Source organism: Stegostoma tigrinum, chromosome 1 (genome assembly GCF_030684315.1).
Source record: "Stegostoma tigrinum isolate sSteTig4 chromosome 1, sSteTig4.hap1, whole genome shotgun sequence".
Classification (NCBI taxonomy): Eukaryota; Metazoa; Chordata; class Chondrichthyes; order Orectolobiformes; family Stegostomatidae; genus Stegostoma; species Stegostoma tigrinum.
In genome coordinates, this window is record NC_081354.1 from 77,944,359 (window position 1) to 77,961,320 (window position 16,962).

The window sequence follows — 16,962 nt, forward strand, 5'->3', positions numbered from 1 at the left end:
GAGATCATGCATATCTTTAGGTGCATGAATATGTGACTTTAAAATATTTAAAATAAAACAAAGAACTACGGACACTGGAAATCAGAAACAAAGCCAGAAATTTCTGGAGAAACTGGCAGCATCTGTGAGAGAAAGCAGAGTTAATGTTTTGAGTCCAGTGACTCGTCTTCAGCTTTCAGATGATGTTAGTACATTTGTCAGCAAAATCTGGATTGTTCACCACTGGAACCATAATGTTTGAGATTTTGGAACCTGCTGGGATACCTCATTACACAAGTGGAGAGTTCTTAAAGGAAGCAACCCAAGAGCTCTTAAAGAAGGATGTACAATCTAACATTACTGCCTCCAAATAATAACAATGTAGCCAGTCATTCCTGATCTAGTAAGAAATCCCAGCGCCAACAACTTGTGTGGGAAGTGACTTTGTCCAAATGCTGGTGTGTAGCCAATCTGTGAATATTTTTATTCTTAATCAGATGTATTTTAAAAATAACATTTAATACCAGAGAACAGTTGTTCTTTGACTGGAAAAGGGCGTACACTGGAATTTCTCAAGAGGCTTTTGTTAATATACATGAATGACTCGTACCTTGGTCTATATGGCACAATTTCAAAACTTACAGGTGACACATTTGGAAGGTTTGTGATAAACCCCAAGAATGACATAGGCTACTGGGCAGATGGCAAATGAAATTCCATGGAGAACGTGAGCTGAACTTTTCACATTCAGTCTTGTTCTAGTTGGCTTGTCTCCCGTCATAAGCAAGCAAAAGCAAAGGTACAAAAGCAAGGTGGGTGAGAGAAAATTTGAATAAGGTCAGAAATGACTGGAAATACTTAACAAGTCTGTCAGCAACGGGCTGGATTGATGGCTTCCTGCAGTTGGTGTACAGGTTCTGTAAAATATTGTGGGTGTGAAAGCCACTACCCACCTGCCTGTGCCAAGACCTCAGGACCAACATCACAAGAAAAATAATACATTTATTAACATATACCTCTGTTCCCACGTATGGTAGTGAAGCAAACGGCCAGGCCATACAGACCATAAGGCTGCGGTCTCATTGGAGGCAGATGATTTAAGCTGAAGGTCACCACACCTGAATCAAGGGGAAAGGCTGAGAAATATGGCCTTGATGGAAGCCTCTGTGGGTGCGGAAATTGAACCCATGCTAACGGTATCGACTTGCATTGCAAACCACCATCCAACAATTCAGCTAACCAAAAAGATATGATGGCCAAATTAGGGCGCAGAAAGAAAGTAGAGATAAGGGAGGAATGTGAACATCCCAACGCAGACTGGGTTAGTAATTAGGTAAGGGGATAGACAGGGAGAGGGTGGGAGCAGTTTCTTGAAGAATTCTACATTTCTGACTATGAATGGTCCTTCCTAGAGTAACTGCACTGGGCGTAAAGCTCTTTGAGACAGCCTGGAGGAGATCCCCATGTAACACCTGCAGTGGGAAACACCCCTATGACATCATCATTGACGCCTCAGCGCGTGGATCACGTGACCCCGGTCGGGGGGGCGGGGGGAGAGAGAAAGAAGTACACCGGAAGTGAATCGACGTTTCCGGGACACGTTGCGCCGGGGAGGTCAGTGCCTGGAGAATGGAGGCTATGTTCGCGCTGCCTTTCGTGGTGCTGGAATGTCCCAACGTGAAGCTGAAGAAGCCCGGGTGGCTCCACATGCCGTCCGCCATGACCGTCTACGCTCTGGTCATCATCTCCTATTTCCTCATCACCGGCGGTGAGTGAGCGAGTGATCTCCGCCCCGTCTCCCGGAGCAACCGGCCTGAGGTGACGCTGGGATACAGTGTAGATTTGCTCGTGAAGGAGGGCGTCTCACTTTGAGCCCATTCTTGTCTTAATTCTGAGTTTACAGAGTCAAACACTGAGTCTTCTGTTGACCAAGTTTCCTCAGTTTGGTAAATTTGCTGATGAGCAAAAGTAGTTAGAAAAGTAAGTTGAGTAGCGGACGTGTGGAATGTGCAAAGGGATAGCAACAAATTGGAGTATAATATGGGAAATCTTAAACTATAAAGCGTCTATGGCGCAGGAAAGGGCTACTTGACCTATCATTATTCCCGCTGGAATAAATGCCACCTAACCATAATCACACTTTCCCTTATTTTGCCCACAGCTGGTTGAGGCATTTGAGCTGTATACTGAGACACCTTTTCAATGAATTGAGGTTTACCATTTCCAGGACCAACCAGAAAGAAAATCATCGTCACCCCCATAATTGTTCTATGAATCACTTGTAATCTGTGTCTCCTAGATACTGACCACTTTGCTAAAGTAAACAGACCCTTGCACTCCTTTCTGTGTGGGCCCCCTTCAGATATGATCATCTGAATCAAATCTCTCCAGAGCCCCTCCTGTACCAAGGAGAACAGCCTCTGTCTCTTCAACACTTTCCCCCACATCTGCCATTCTGAGGTCCTGGTGACATCTTCACAAATATGCCCTTTTTGCAATGACCAGACTAGTGCACACTGCTGCCTAAATAACACATAATTTATACAGCTTCAGCATTGCCATTCTATTCTTATTTTGGCCATATAGGAAAACTCTTTTTTTGATCATTTGGGGGATATGGGCTGGGCCAGCATTTATTACCTGTCCCTAGTTGCCCTTGAGAAGGTGGTGGTGAGCTGCTGTATTGAACTGCTGCAGCCTGTAGACCCACGATGCTGTTAGGGAGGGATCCTGTGTACCAATGAAAGTGAAATAAATGTCATATTTCTAAGTAAGGATAGTGAGTGGCTTGCAAGTGATGGTCTTAACCAACATATTTATCTGATTTGTAGACATTCACTCCGTCCTTAACTTCCATTGCATCCCTCTGTATTTTCCCATTAATTGGAAATTCAGTTGCCTTGTTTGACCTCCAGATGCATCACTCCTCACTTGTCAAGAAGTGTATGCCATTTGCACTAGACTTGCGGTCAGGTGCAATTTCGCATGGTGAGTATTAAGAATTTGGAGACAGTATGGGAACAGCACTGGATAAATTGAAGCCCAGAATCAGGGGCCAGCACGAGTGACATGACAGGCAAACCATAAATTCATTGGTGTTAGCTACTAATAAGTTACTTTCAGATTGAAGGTAGATAGGGGAAATATTTATAGGTTACAAACTTAAGGATGAGTCTGAAATTTTTTAAAAATTAAATTAAGAACTAAGTAGTAAAATGGAGGTGCCAAGCCAGGTTAACAAAGTGTGGAGCTGGATGAACACAGCAGGCCAAGCAGCATCTCAGGAGCACAAAAGCTGACGTTTCGTGCCTAGACCCTTCATCAGAGGGGGGGATGGGGAGAGGGAACTAGAATAAATAGGGAGAGAGGGGGAGGCGGACCGAAGATGGAGAGAAAAGAAGATAGGCGGAGAGGAGAGTATAGGTGAGGAGGTAGGGAGGGGATAGGTCAGTCCAGGGAAGATGGACAGGTCAAGGTGGGATGAGGTGGTAGGTAGGAAGTGGAGGTGCGGTTTGAGGTGGGAGGAAGGGATGGGTGAGAGGAAGAACAGGTTAGGGAAGCAGACTCAGGCTGGGCTGGTTTTGGGATGCAGTGGGGGGAGGGGAAGAACTGGGCTGGTTTTGTCATGCAGTGGTGGGGGGGGGGGGGGGAGGGGAAGAACTGGGATGTTTTTGGGATGCAGTGGGGATAGGGGAGATTTTGAAGCTTGTGAAGTCCACATTGATACCATTGGGCTGCAGGGTTCCCAAGCAGAATGAGTTGCTGTTCTTGCAACCTTTGGGTGGCATCATTGTAGCACTGTAGGAGGCCCATGATGGACGTGTCGTCTGAGGAATGGGAGGGGTAGTTGAAATGGTTTGCGACTGGGAGGTGCAGTTGTTTGTTGCAAACCGAGCGGAGGTGTTCTGCAAAGCGGTCTCCATGCCTCTGCTTGGTTTCCCCAATGTAGAGGAAACCACACTAGGTACAATGGATACAATATACCATATTGGCAGATGTGCAGGTGAACATCTGCTTGATATGGAAGGTCATCTTGGGGCCTGGGATAGGGGTGAGGGAGGAGGTGTGCGGTTGCAGGGGAAGGTGCTGGGTGTGGTGGGGTTGGAGGGGAGTGTGGAGCGGACAAGGGTGTCACGGAGAGAGTGGTCTCTTCGGAAGGCAGACAAGGGTGGGGATGGAAAAATGTCTTGGTTGGTGGGGTCGGATTGTAGATGGTGGAAGTGTTGGAGGATGATAATGTATCTGGAGGTTGGTGGGGTGGTATGTGAGAACGAGGGGGATCCTCTGGGGGTGATTGTGGCAGGGGCGGGTTGTGAGGCATGTGTTGCGGGAAATGCGGGAGACACGGTCACGGGCGTTCTCGACCACTGCGGGGGGGCAAGTTGCGGTCCTTGAAGAATGTGGACATCTGGGATGTGCGGGAGTGGAATGCCTCATCCTGGGAGCAGATGCGGTGGAGGCGGAGGAATTGGGATTAGAGGATGGAATTTTTGCAAGAGGGTGGGTGGGAGGAGGTGTATTCTAGGTAGCTGTGGGAATCAGTGGACTTGAAATGGACATCAGTTTCTAGCTGGTTACCTGAGATGGAGACTGAGAGGTCCAGGAAGGTGAGGGATATGTTGGAAATGGCCCAGGTGAACTTGAGGCTGGGGTGGAAGGTGTTGGTGAAGTGGATGAACTGTTCGAGCTCCTCTGGGGAGCAAGAGGTGGCGCCGATATAGTCATCAATGTAACGGAGGAAGAGGTGGGGTTTGGGGCCTGTGTAGGTGTGGAAGAGGGACTGTTCCACGTAACCTACAAAGAGTCAGGCATAGCTTGGGCCCATGTGAGTACCCGTGGCCACCCCCTTGGTCTGTAGGAAGTGGGAGGAATCGAAAGAGAAGTTGTTGAGGGTGAGGACGAGTTCGGCTAGGCGGATGAGGGTGTCGGTGGAAGGGGATTGGTCGAGCCTGCGGGGCAGGAAGAAGTGGAGGGCCTTGAGGCTATCTGCATGAGGAATACAGGTGTATAGGGACTGGACGTCCATGGTGAAAATGAGGTGTTGGGGACCAGGGAATTGGAAGTCCTGGATGTGGTGGAGAGCGTGGGTGGTGTCACAGACGTAAGTGGGGAGTTCCTGGACCAAATGGGAGAAAATGGAGTCCAGATATGTGGAGATGAGTTCGGTGGGGCAGAACAAGCTGAGACAATGGGTTGACCAGGGCAGGCAGGTTTGTGGATTTTGGGAAGGAGATAGAAACAGGCCGTGCGGGGTTGGGGAACAATGAGGTTGGAGGCTGTGGGTGGGAGGTCCCCTGAGGTGATGAGGTCATGGATGGTGTTGGAGATGATGGTTTGGTGCTTGGGGGTGGGGTCATGATCAAGGGGGCAGTTGGAGGTGGTGTCGGAGAGTTGGCGTTTGGCCTCAGCGATGTAGAGGTCAGTGCGCCATACTACCACTGCGCCACCCTTGTCTGCAGGTTTGGTGAGGTTGGGTTTGGAGCGGCGGGCTGCCTGTTCTGCGGGGGAGAAGTTGGAGTGGGTGAGAGCGGTGGAGAGGTTGAGGCGGTTAATGTCTCGACGGCAGTTGGAGATGAAGAGGTCAAGGGAGGGTAGGAGGCCTGGGGGTGGTGTCCAGTAAGAGGACTTGTGTTGGAGGTGGGTGAAAGGGTCAGTGGAGGGAGGGTTAGGCTCCCGGTTAAAGAAGTAAGCGTGGACGCGAAGGTGGCGGAAAAACTGCTCGATTTCTAAACGTGAATGGTATTCGTTGATGTGTGGGTGGAGGGGGACAAAGGTGAGCCCCTTGCTTAGGACTGACCGTTCGTCCTCAGTCAGTGGGAGGTCTGCGGGGATGGTGAAGATGCGGCAGGGCTCAGTGTGGCTGTCTACTCTGGGGTTGCTGGCTGTGGAGGTTGTGGGTGGAGCGATGGCTGTTGGCAGGGTTCCATCGGCATCGGCTGTGGGCCGGGTTCTGTCGGCGGAATGGAGTGGGCGGGGTTGCGGTCCCGGAAGTGGTGTGCCCGGTGGTGGCGGATGTGACGACATTAGTGGGGTCACCGGCCGTGTCCTCGTGGTCAATGGCAGCGGGTGCGTGGTGGGCGAGGGACAGGCTAGGGATTTGGGAGGTGCAGGAATCCTCTTTAAGGTGGCAGGAGCCAGTGAGTTTGTTGTACTTATGATTTTTGGTGTCCGGTAAAGCTGAGTAGAACTGGGCGTTCAGTCTGTGGATCCTGCAGAGGATTAAAAAACAGCAGAGGTCCTTTGCAGGTCTGGGAGAGGGAGGCTCTGAGCTGGGGTAGGCTGGATTGCAGTGCCTGGAGATGCCGGCGCATGGCTGCGAGTGTGTGTTTCAGGACTCGCAGGGAGAAATGCTTCTGAAGGGTCTGAATGCTGTGGGTGTCGAGGTGGTCACGGTTGGGGCCAAATTGGGAAGGCTTGAATGTAGACTGTAGTCCATTGGGGATGATCTGGTTCCGTAGGCAGGTGCTGAGGAAGGTGATGTGACTGTGGTACCTGGTTTGCTTCAGGACATGGTTGAGCAGTTTCAAGGCTGAAGAGATTAGAAGAGACTTGCAGCGGGAGACAGATTCCCAGAGGTCCGGAGGGACGAGGGTAACTTCTTCAGGTTAGGCATCCCTGGAGGAGGCTTCACAGTGGGGTTAAAATTGTATCAGTGATAATGGGAACTGCAGGTGCGGGAGAATCCAAATTCGTCTTATTGTATAAACGACCTGGATGAGGGCGTAGAACGATGGGTTAGTAAATTTGCAGATGACACTAAGGTCGGTGGTGTTGTGGATAGTGATGAAGGATGTTGTAGGTTACAGAGACACCTAGATAAGCTGCAGAGCTGGGCTGACAGGTGGCAAATGGAGTTTAATGTGGACAAGTGTGAGGTGATGCACTTTGGTAGGAGTAACCGGAATGCAAAGTACTGGGCTAATGGTAAGATTCTTGGTAGTGTAGATGAGCAGAGAGATCTACACAACCCTGAAAGTTGCTACCCAGGTTGACAGGGCTGTTAAGAAGGCATACAGTGTTTTAGCTTTTATTAATAGAGGGATCGAGTTCCGGAACCACGAGGTTATGCTGTAGCTGTACAAAACACTGGTTCGGCCGCACTTGGAGTATTGTGTACAGTTCGGCTCACGCTTCATAAGAAGGATATGGAAGCTTTGAAAAGGGTGCAGAGGAGATTTACTAGGATGTTGCCTGGTATGGAGGGAAGGTCTTATGAGGAAAGGCTGAGGGACTTGAGGCTGTTTTTGTTAGAGAGAAGAAGGTTGAGAGGTGACTTAATTGAAACATATAACATAATCAGAGGGTTAGATAGGGTGGATAGGGAGAGCCTTTTTCCTAGGATGGTGACGGCGAGCACGATGGGGCATAGCTTTAAATTGAGGGGTGAAAGATATAGGACAGATGTCAGAGGTAGTTTCTTTACTCGGAGAGTAGTAAGGGTATGGAATGCTTTGCCTGCAATGGTAGTAGATTCGCCAACTTTAAGTACATTTAAGTCATCATTGGACAATCATATGGACGTACATGGAATAGTGTAGGTTAGATGGGCTTCAGATTGGTATGGCAGGTCGGCACAAGATCGAGGGCTGAAGGGCCTGTACTGTGCTGTAATGTTCTATGTCCTATAACAAAGTGTGGAGCTGGATGAACACAGCAGGCCAAGCAGCATTTCAGGAGCACAAAAGCTGACGTTTCGGGCCTAGACCCTTCATCACAGAGGGGGATGGGGAGAGGGAACTGGAATAAATAGGGAGAGAGGGGGAGGCGGACCGAAGATGGAGAGAAAAGAAGATAGGTGGAGAGGAGAGTATAGGTGAAGAGGTAGGGAGGGGAGAGGTCAGTCCAGCGAAGATGGACAGGTCAAGGTGGCGGGATGAGGTGGTAGGTAGGAAGTGGAGGTGCGGTTTGAGGTGGGAGGAAGGGATGGGTGAGAGGAAGAACAGGTTAGGGAAGCAGAGACAGGCTGGGCTGGTTTTGTGATGCAGTGGGGGGGGAGGGGTAGAACTGGGCTGGTTTTGGGATGCAGTGGGCGAAGGGGAGGTTTTGAAGCTTGTGAAGTCCATATTGATACCATTGGGCTGCAGGGTTCCCAGGCGGAATATGAGTTGCTGTTCTTGCAACCTTTGGGTGGCATCATTGTAGTACTACAGGAGGCCCATGATGGACATGTTGTCTGAGGAATGGGAGGGGTAGTTGAAATGGTTCGCAACTGGGAGGTGCAGTTGTTTGTTGCGAACCGAGCGGAGGTGTTCTGCAAAGCGGTCCCCAAGCCTCCGCTTGGTTTCCCCGATGTAGAGGAAGCCACGCCGGGTACAATGGATACAATATACCACATTGGCAGATGTGCAGGTGAACATCTGCTTGATATGGAAGGTCATCTTGGGGCCTGGGATGGGGGTGAGGGAGGAGGTGTGGGGGAAGGTGTAGCACTTCCTGCGGTTGCAGGGGAAGGTGCTGGGTGTGGTGGGGTTGGAGGGGAGTGTGGAGCGGACAAGAGAGTCACGGAGAGAGTGGTCTCTTTGGAAGGCAGACAAGGGTGGGGATGGAAAAATATGGGTGGTAGGGTGGCGGAAGTGTCGGAGTCAGGTGATGTGTTGTAACAGCTGGTGGAGCCGTTGTGGTTCATAGTGATCATATCTATAACAGATATTGGTTGCTTCAGGAGCTCTAGCTCAGAGTTAATGAACTAGAGTCTGAGCCTCGACAGCTGAGACGTCAAGGAGGGGGGAAGAGTTACCTGGACTCTGTTTCAGGAGGCAGTTGCATTCCTTAAATTAACTACCTCAAATTTGGTCAGTGGCAGAAGGGTGTGACTACAAGTGAGGCTGGTAAAGGGGATCCATGCGATTGTGCTGAAGGAGCTTCAGCCCTTCAGGTAGTCATAGAGCAATACAGCACAGAAACATACCTTTCAGTCCATTCCAAACAAATATCCTAAATTAACTTAGCTCCATTTGCCAGCATTTGGTCCAGGTTGCTGTAAAACCTTCCAACTCACACCTATTCACATGCCTTTTAAATGTTGTAATTGTACTAACTTCCACTGCTTGCTCTGTCAGCTCATTCCATACATGCACCACCCTCTGCCTGAAAAAGTTGCCCCTTAGGTCCCTTTTAAATATTTCCCATCTCACCTTAAACCATATCCTCAAGTATTGGATTGCCCACCCTGTGGAAAAGACCTTGTCTATTCACCCTATCCATGCCCCTCATGATTTTATAAACTTTAGTAAGGTCACCCCTCAGCCTCTGACACTCCAGGGAAAGTAGCCCTTGCCACTTTAGCCCCTCCCTGTAGCTCAAACCCTTCAACCCTGGCAACATCCTTGTAAATCTTTTCTGAATCCTTTCAAGTTTCACAACAGCATTCCTATAGCAGAGAGACCAGATTTGAATGCAGTCTTCCAAAAGTGGACTAACTAATGCCCTGGACAGTTGCAATATGGTCTTCCAACTCCTACACTCAGTGCACTGACCAATAAAGGCAAGCGTACCAGAGGCTAACCTCACTATCCTGTTCCTGTGACTCCACTTTCGAGGAGCAATGAATTTGCACTCCAAAGTCTTTTGTTTCAGCAACACTCCTTAGGACATACCATTAAGTGTACAGGTCCCGCCCTGATTTTCCTTTCCAAAATGCAGGACCTCACATTTATCTAAATTAAACTCCACTTGTTACTTTGACCCATCTGGTCAAGACCCTGTTGTACTACCTTTACTGTCCACTACACCTCCAATTTTAGTGTTATCTGCAAACTTACTAACCATATCTCCGATGTCCCCATCCAAATCATTCATATAAATGACAAAAAGCAGTGGACCCAGCAGGTTTACGATTCCTGCTTCCTGTGTGAATGAAGTAAGGATAGAGGAAGCATTAGTGGCATTAGCATCATTGAAAGTAGATAAGTTCCCAGGGCTGAGCCAGGGAGGAAAGAGCAGTCTGACTATCTTGTTTGAATTTTTTGAGGAAGTAATAAGGAGGCTCCACATTGCAGATGGTTAACAAAAAAGAAGTCTATGGGATTCAGGGGGATGTGGCAAGTTGGATACAAAATTGGCAAACTGGCAGGAGGTAATTGCCAATGGGTCTCTTTGTGACTGGAAGCTGTTTCTAGTGAGCTTCTGCAAGGCTCTGTCTTGCGTTCCAAGAGTTCTGGGGTCTACAATAATGATCTGGAAGTAAATGTAGTTGCATGATGAAGAAATTTGCATGTTACTCAAAAATTGGTCTCATGGCCGGTGAGCAATGTCACTAATCTGTGGCAATACGTCAATACACAAGAGCATAAGACAGGAGCAGAATTAGGCCGTTCAACCCATTACTTCTGCTTCATCATTTGATTGTGTCTGATATGTTTCTCAACCTGTTCTTCTGCCTGTTCTCTATAACTTTTGATACCCTAACCAACCAAGAACCTACCTATCTCTGTCTGAAATACACTCAATGACTTAGCCTGCACAGCCTTTCGCGGCCATGAATTCCAAAGATTCACCACCATCTGGCCGAAGAAATTCCTCCTGATCTTGGTTCTAAAGGGTCGTCCCTTTATTCTGATGCTGTGCCATTGGGTCCTAGTCTTTCCCACTAATGGAAACATCATTTCCATGTCCACTCGAAGTTTCATTGAGATCCATCCTTCCCCCACAAATTCATGCTTCCAAAGTCCATTGAGTACAGATCCAGACTCACCAGTCTCCCCTCACATGACAAGCCCTTCATCCCAGAGATCATTTTTGTAAACCTCCAGTGAACCTACCTCCAACGTCAGCACATCCTTCCTTAGATACAGGCTCAAATTTGCTCTCAATATTCCAAATGTGTCCTATCTAGACCCTTACAGACCTCAGCAGTATTCTCGCCCTCTCAAAATGATTGCTAACATTGCATTTGTTGTCTTAACTGCTAACTGAACCTGAATGTTAATCTTTAGAGAATCCTGATTTGGGGCTGCTAAGTCGCTTTTTGCTTTGGATTTCCAAAATCTTTCCTAGCCTGTGCCTCTATTCTTACTATCAAAGTAGATAACCTGATACTTTCTCGCATTGTATTCCGTCTGCCACTTCTTTGCTCACACTCCTAGCCTGTCCAAGTCCTTCTGTAACCTCATGAACACTACTTGCCCCTCTACCTATCTTGTGTCACCTGCAGACTTAGCAACAATACCCTCAGTTCCTTTGTCCTGATTGTACGTTAACAATGTGAGTAATTTTGGTCGCCTGCAGAACTCCACTAGGTTCAACAAAGAACTAATCTTTGCTTTTCTGCCACTTTACCCTGTATGCATCTTGATAGCCTCTGCACATGGCTGACCCACCCATTTTCATTGTGGGAGCACATTTACTTTGAACCCCTTGATCCCCACTTTGAATGTTGCCCATTGCTCAGGTATTGATTTATCTTCAAGTAACTCTTTCCAGTTCACTTTGTTGAATCTTTGGCACGGTAAAATTGGCCTTGCTCCAATTTAGAGCTCTCAATTAATAGAATAGAATAGAATATGTTAAAACTAGCTGAATTGTAATCACTGCCACACTTCTGCCTACCCAGCTTCATTTCCTAAAACTAAATCCAGAATTTTGTCCTCTCTTCTTGGACTTGCTAAATACTGGCCAAAAATTTCTCCTGAATGCCCCTTAGTAATTCTATTCTACTGAATTCCTATCATATTGAAACTATCCAAGTTAATATGAGGATAATTTAAAATCCTCTGGTTTTACTTTCCTGTTTTTTTTTCATTTCTTGGGTATTTGCCATGTATTTGCTCTTCTGTCTCCCTGTGACTCTTTGGGGGTCTAAATTATCCTGTAAGCAGTGTGACTCCTATTTTGTTCCTTAGCTCAATTCACATGATTTCATTTGTTTATTCTTCTACCATATCACTATTCTGCACAGCTGTAGTTGTTTCTTTGACCAAAATGACTCTCTTCCTTTCTTTTGTCACCACCTTTCTCTCCGGTCTGAAAGCTCTATATGCAGGGACACTGAAGTGCCATTCCATTCCCCCATCAGGCTCTGTTTCTGAAATGGTTGTAATATGCTGCCTCACTTATGTTGTCAACTTGGCAGTCTTATTTGCGAGACTTCTTTCCATTGATATATCTACCCTCGAGTACTGCTAAATTCTCTTTTTAATCCCCTAGCCTTTGTTTTCTGTTTCCTCCAGTCTCACCCCCTAATTTTCTGCATCTGATTTTCATTTTTGATCTTGTCTCTACTGCATGTACTTGTGTGTCTCCATCACCCTGCTAAACTAGCTTAAACTAGCAAAATATCCAGCAATGAGTTTGGTTTCAGCTCTATCCAGGTGTAAATCAACAATACTTCATAGCTCCCATGTCCTCCAGAACTAATCCCAATGACCCAAGAATCTAATGCCTTCCCTTTTGCATGAATAAGCCAGCAATGCATTCTCTGGTTATCTTATCCTCCTTGTATTCACTTGCGTGTGGCATTGCAAGTAATCCAGAGATGACACTTGTTAGAAACTGCTTGCTAATTTTCTACCCAGCACACTCAACCCTGACTGCTCGGTCACAACCCTTTTTTGTTCCAATTTGGGCCATAACTGCTGGCCGTTCATCTTCCTACCTCAGGATGCTCATCACTTACTCAATGACCTCCTATATCCTGTCACCATCCTGGACTCACCTTCCCAATAAACTTGTCCATTTTGGTAAAACAAAAAAAGGGAAAAACACCACATGAATGGAGAGATTGCAAAAAGGTACTGAGCGATCTGAGTGTTCTAGTGCATGAATCAATAACGTCAGTATGCAGATATGACAAGTAAATAGGAAAATAAATGAAATATTGTCATTTATTGCAATGGGAATGAAAGATAGAAGTAAGGATGTTTTGCTGCAGTTGTTTTATCTGAACAAATGCAGCTCTAACCACGCTCAAGAAACTTGTCAAGATTGTCTCCCCTTTGTGAGAGAATCTAGGACCAGACGGCATTATCTCAGAATAAGGAGTCACCCATTTTGGAGAGAGATGAGGAATTTCTTCTTACAGGATAATGAATCAATGGGATTCTTTACCACAGGGTAGTTGAGGTTGAGATTCCCTCAATTCCCTTACTGGTTAAAATATCAGGAAAAGGCAGGAGAGTGAAGTTGAGGATAAAGATCTGCCGCAATCTTCATGAATGCTCCTAGTTTTAGGGTCAAATGTTGACAAGCTTCTCCATTGGGAGAGAATTTCATTTTTAAATATGAAAGCAAATTTACATTTTGTTCCTGTATATCTAAAAATATTTGCTTCATTAGGTATCATTTATGATGTCATTGTGGAACCTCCAAGTGTGGGATCGATGACAGATGAACATGGCCATCAGAGGCCTGTGGCCTTCTTAGCATACAGGTATGTCTGGGATGATACTGTAGCCTTTTTGTTTTGCTTTCATTTATGCAGTACTGGCCTAGTTGTGTGTCGGTAGATTATTCAGATGGCATCAAAATTAATCTGTTCTCTGAACTATGCTCATATCCCATTTTGCAGAATTATTGTATTTTTTCCTCAACCAACAGTACCAAGACTTGCAGTGGTCAAGAGTTGACCTCAGGCCCTTTTTTGGTTGGAATGTGAGGGCATTAATAAATGCAGTGGGTCAGTGAGGAAAATCAAAATGCCTGCCTACTTGTACACTCCAAAAATGATGTTTTGCTGTTTTTTTTCCCCTGACATTTCCTAGTTTTTATTGTTGCATTATGAGCCTGTTATGAATGTTATGGAGTATGAAACAATTTCATCATCATTAGGATGAATTAGCCTTGTTTTTTGTGATTTGTAATCAAAGATCATCAAAATTGTGACCATATGTGCCAACAGACAAATCTATCTCTGGTCTGAGACTGTTTGAGAGTAGCTCCAGTGCTTGTGATCATTTGTTCCTATACTTTTCTTGTTTTGGAGACATTGCGTATTAGAGCTGATAATGTTTTTCGTTTCATCTTTTCAGAGTGAATGGACAGTACATTATGGAAGGTCTTGCTTCAAGTTTTCTGTTTACAATGGGAGGGCTAGGGTTCATAATCTTGGATCGCTCAAATGCTCCCAACATTCCAAAGCTGAATCGGTTTCTACTTTTGTTCATTGGTTTCGTCAGTGTTCTGTTGAGCTTCTTCATGGCTAGAGTCTTCATGAGAATGAAATTGCCGTAAGTATCAAATGCTGGTCTAATATAATCTTTATTTTGAATGATGCATGCTGCTGTGAACCCTCCATTTGTCTTAGCATTTTTTTTAGTACTTCTTAAATTCAAAATTTAACTGTCTGCAAGGAAACTCGGCCAAATAAGAGGTTTGACCTGTTTGGTTACCCGTAACATCTTTTTTGGAAGTATGTCTTGATCCTACTATAATAATAGTTAATAATACAGTCTGTGAAATTGGGTATTTGGAATTCATATGGCAAACATCAGTTAAGTTCTTTTATTGCCCTCACACTGACTAGACAATTTCTAGATTTCCACTTGGGGTGATTTGTAGGACCCAACCAACATTTAGTCTGGAGAGACTTTGCTAATTTTCACACTGCTCCTTGCTTGGACTTGGCATTTCAAGACCTCAAAAGAGACAAGATATTCTTTTCTACTTAAAATCATTTTCAAGGTACTGTAGTGGGAGGTGAGCCTTTTTCTCCATTGCCTTGTAGTAGCTGCCATTTAGCACAAGAAATGTGAGAATTGATTTGAAAATTTTACTTCAGTAACCTTTAATAGCTACAATGGCCTACTGTTCTTGCATTGTTTCAAGCGCAAAAGAGCACAAACATGCACAGGTTTCAGATCGGTATGACAGGTCGGCACAACATCGAGGGCCGAAGGGCCTGTACTGTGCTGTAATGTTCTATGTTCTATGAATAAGCAAGCCATTTTCAAACAATGTTCCTTTAAGCTGCACATACGTGAACCAATCTTGAAAGGACTGTGTGATACAATAAAACTCTGCATGCCACAAAGTTAAAAGCTCAGTATTCCAGCTGCTTTGTGAAAGAGTTTCATTTCCCTATTTAATTTACATATTGAATTAGGTTTATTGTCACATACTCAGATGAGTACAATGAAAAGTTTACAAGTCACCACTTATGGCACCATCTTAGGAACAAATGTACCTAGTTACAGATAAGTTCAAATTCTTAGGAAAAAAATTGAAAAATAAAGAAATAATGCAAACATTACGGCATTACAAACCTTCGTGCCATTTTAGGTACAAAAATGCAAAATCACAGGAGTAAATAAGAAAAGTAAAAGCAAAATTTCAGAAATAAGTCCTTCCGACCCAGTCCTTGCTGGCCCTCCCCTCCGGACTGTGCTGGGTTTCACTTTTTTAAGAAGAAAGAAAACATGAATAGAGTGGGGAGAAAGAAACAGGTGGAGTGAGGGAGCTTTGGTTGAGGAGTACTACTCTGCTTCCATCTTGGTGTATACCAAAGTAGGATGGCTGGTGCTGTGGCGAGGAGGAAATTGTGATCTTTTCTTTGTCCATCTTTGTGTATTTTGAGATCTCTCACTTGCTCACCCCTCTCTTTGCAAGCATTCCGGTAAAACTCTTCGGTCGGTATTCAAGGACCTTCATTTGTTTCCTAAAGAGTGTTTACTGGAACTGGATACACTATGCTAGTCATGGCATAACCAGAACTTTACAAAGTTTTAGCATTGTCTTTCTGCTTTTGTAGTCACTACTTCTATGTATACCCACCCACTCTGATTAACGTACCGGAAATTTAATCAAATCCTAAGCTCACACAAAGTGCTGGAGAAACTCATCAGATCTGGCAGAATCTGTGGAGAGAGTTGGTGTTGATATTTGAATCCGACTCTGAAGCTGTTTGGAAGAAGTATCATGTTAGACTCAAAAGGTTTAGTCCTGTTTCTGTCTCCACAGATGCTGCCAGATCTGCAGAGTTTCTCCAGTATTCTGTATTTGCTTCAGATTTTCAGCATCTGCAGTATTTTGCTTATATTTGAATCTCAATTTGTTTCACAGTAAATATATGCAGTCTGAGTTTTGGTCTACAGAAACTTGAGCTCATTTGCCTGAAAAGGGAATAAATGATATTGCTACGTTATCATAATGTTTTTGTAAAGATCTGATTTTTTTCCCCCAGGGGTTACTTGATGGGTTAACGTCAACTTGGAAGTGCCAAATCCAGAATTTGAATGATGATGATCAACATAAAACTGTAACATGTGGTATGATGTAATTCGAAAGCGAAAGAGAATTTGTAAAGATCAAAAATAAATTTTTTACAAAACTTGTGTAAATATCTTTTCAGTTTCAAGATAATGATACTGCTGAGTTATTAGAGTTAAATATTTGGATAATTAGGCTAAAGGCCGGATTATATGGCTGCCAACATTACTGTTGCCATTCATACAAAGTCACTCAATCTTGGTGTTTCAAAACACATTACAGTCAATTAATTACTTTTGAAGTTTAACTACTGTTGTAATGTAGAAAATATGGCAGCCAATATATGGATAACAAGGTGTGACAGCGTGCAATGTGATATGGGCAGATATATTTTAGTGAGGATGTCTTTTGGCACAGTTAATTCCATTACTGCTTTTGTGATTGACTGGGGGAGCATGCTGGAAATCAAGTCCTGCTCTTCCTGGAGTTTGTCACAAAAGTTAAAGGTTTAGAAATAAGTACACACAATTCCTCAATTTCCTGATTCAGGCCCAATTTGATAAAAAGCATGGACCAGGTTTTTGTACTTAATGAGAATTACTGTTTATTGTAAGTAATTAGGCTCTATCAACAGATAAATTGTTTATAAACCATTGGCATATTGACACTAATTAAAACTTGAGTCCAATTACAAATTCCCCTTTACACATGCAATCACATACACTACATGTATGTGGTGTGTGTCCACACAAACAGGGAAAGGTACATGGAGGAGGGAAACTGAAAATATAGTTTCAGTAGTGTTTGCTCCCATGTTCTGTTGAGTTGGCCCTTTCTGAACTA

At 45.0% G+C, this 16,962-nt stretch overlaps 1 protein-coding gene across 1 annotated transcript; it reads left to right on the forward strand.

Annotated features, from left to right (window-relative positions):
* Nucleotides 1–1,557: 1,557 nt before the first annotated feature.
* Nucleotides 1,558–16,244, forward strand: ostc (oligosaccharyltransferase complex subunit). The gene is made up of 4 exons (XM_048545892.2): nt 1,558–1,747; nt 13,252–13,345; nt 13,944–14,141; nt 16,094–16,244. The coding sequence occupies exons 1-4, from the start codon at nt 1,609–1,611 to the stop codon at nt 16,110–16,112; spliced, it is 450 nt and encodes a 149-aa protein (XP_048401849.1). The 5' UTR covers nt 1,558–1,608; the 3' UTR covers nt 16,113–16,244.
* Nucleotides 16,245–16,962: the final 718 nt, after the last annotated feature.

Coding starts and splice junctions, on each gene's coding strand:
- ostc (XM_048545892.2), top strand. CDS start 1,609: ATGGAGGCTATGTTCGCGCTGCCTTTCGTGGTGCTGGAATGTCCCAAC. Junction 1,748..13,251: donor CTATTTCCTCATCACCGGCG/GTGAGTGAGCGA, acceptor TTGCTTCATTAG/GTATCATTTATGATGTCATT. Junction 13,346..13,943: donor GTGGCCTTCTTAGCATACAG/GTATGTCTGGGA, acceptor TCATCTTTTCAG/AGTGAATGGACAGTACATTA.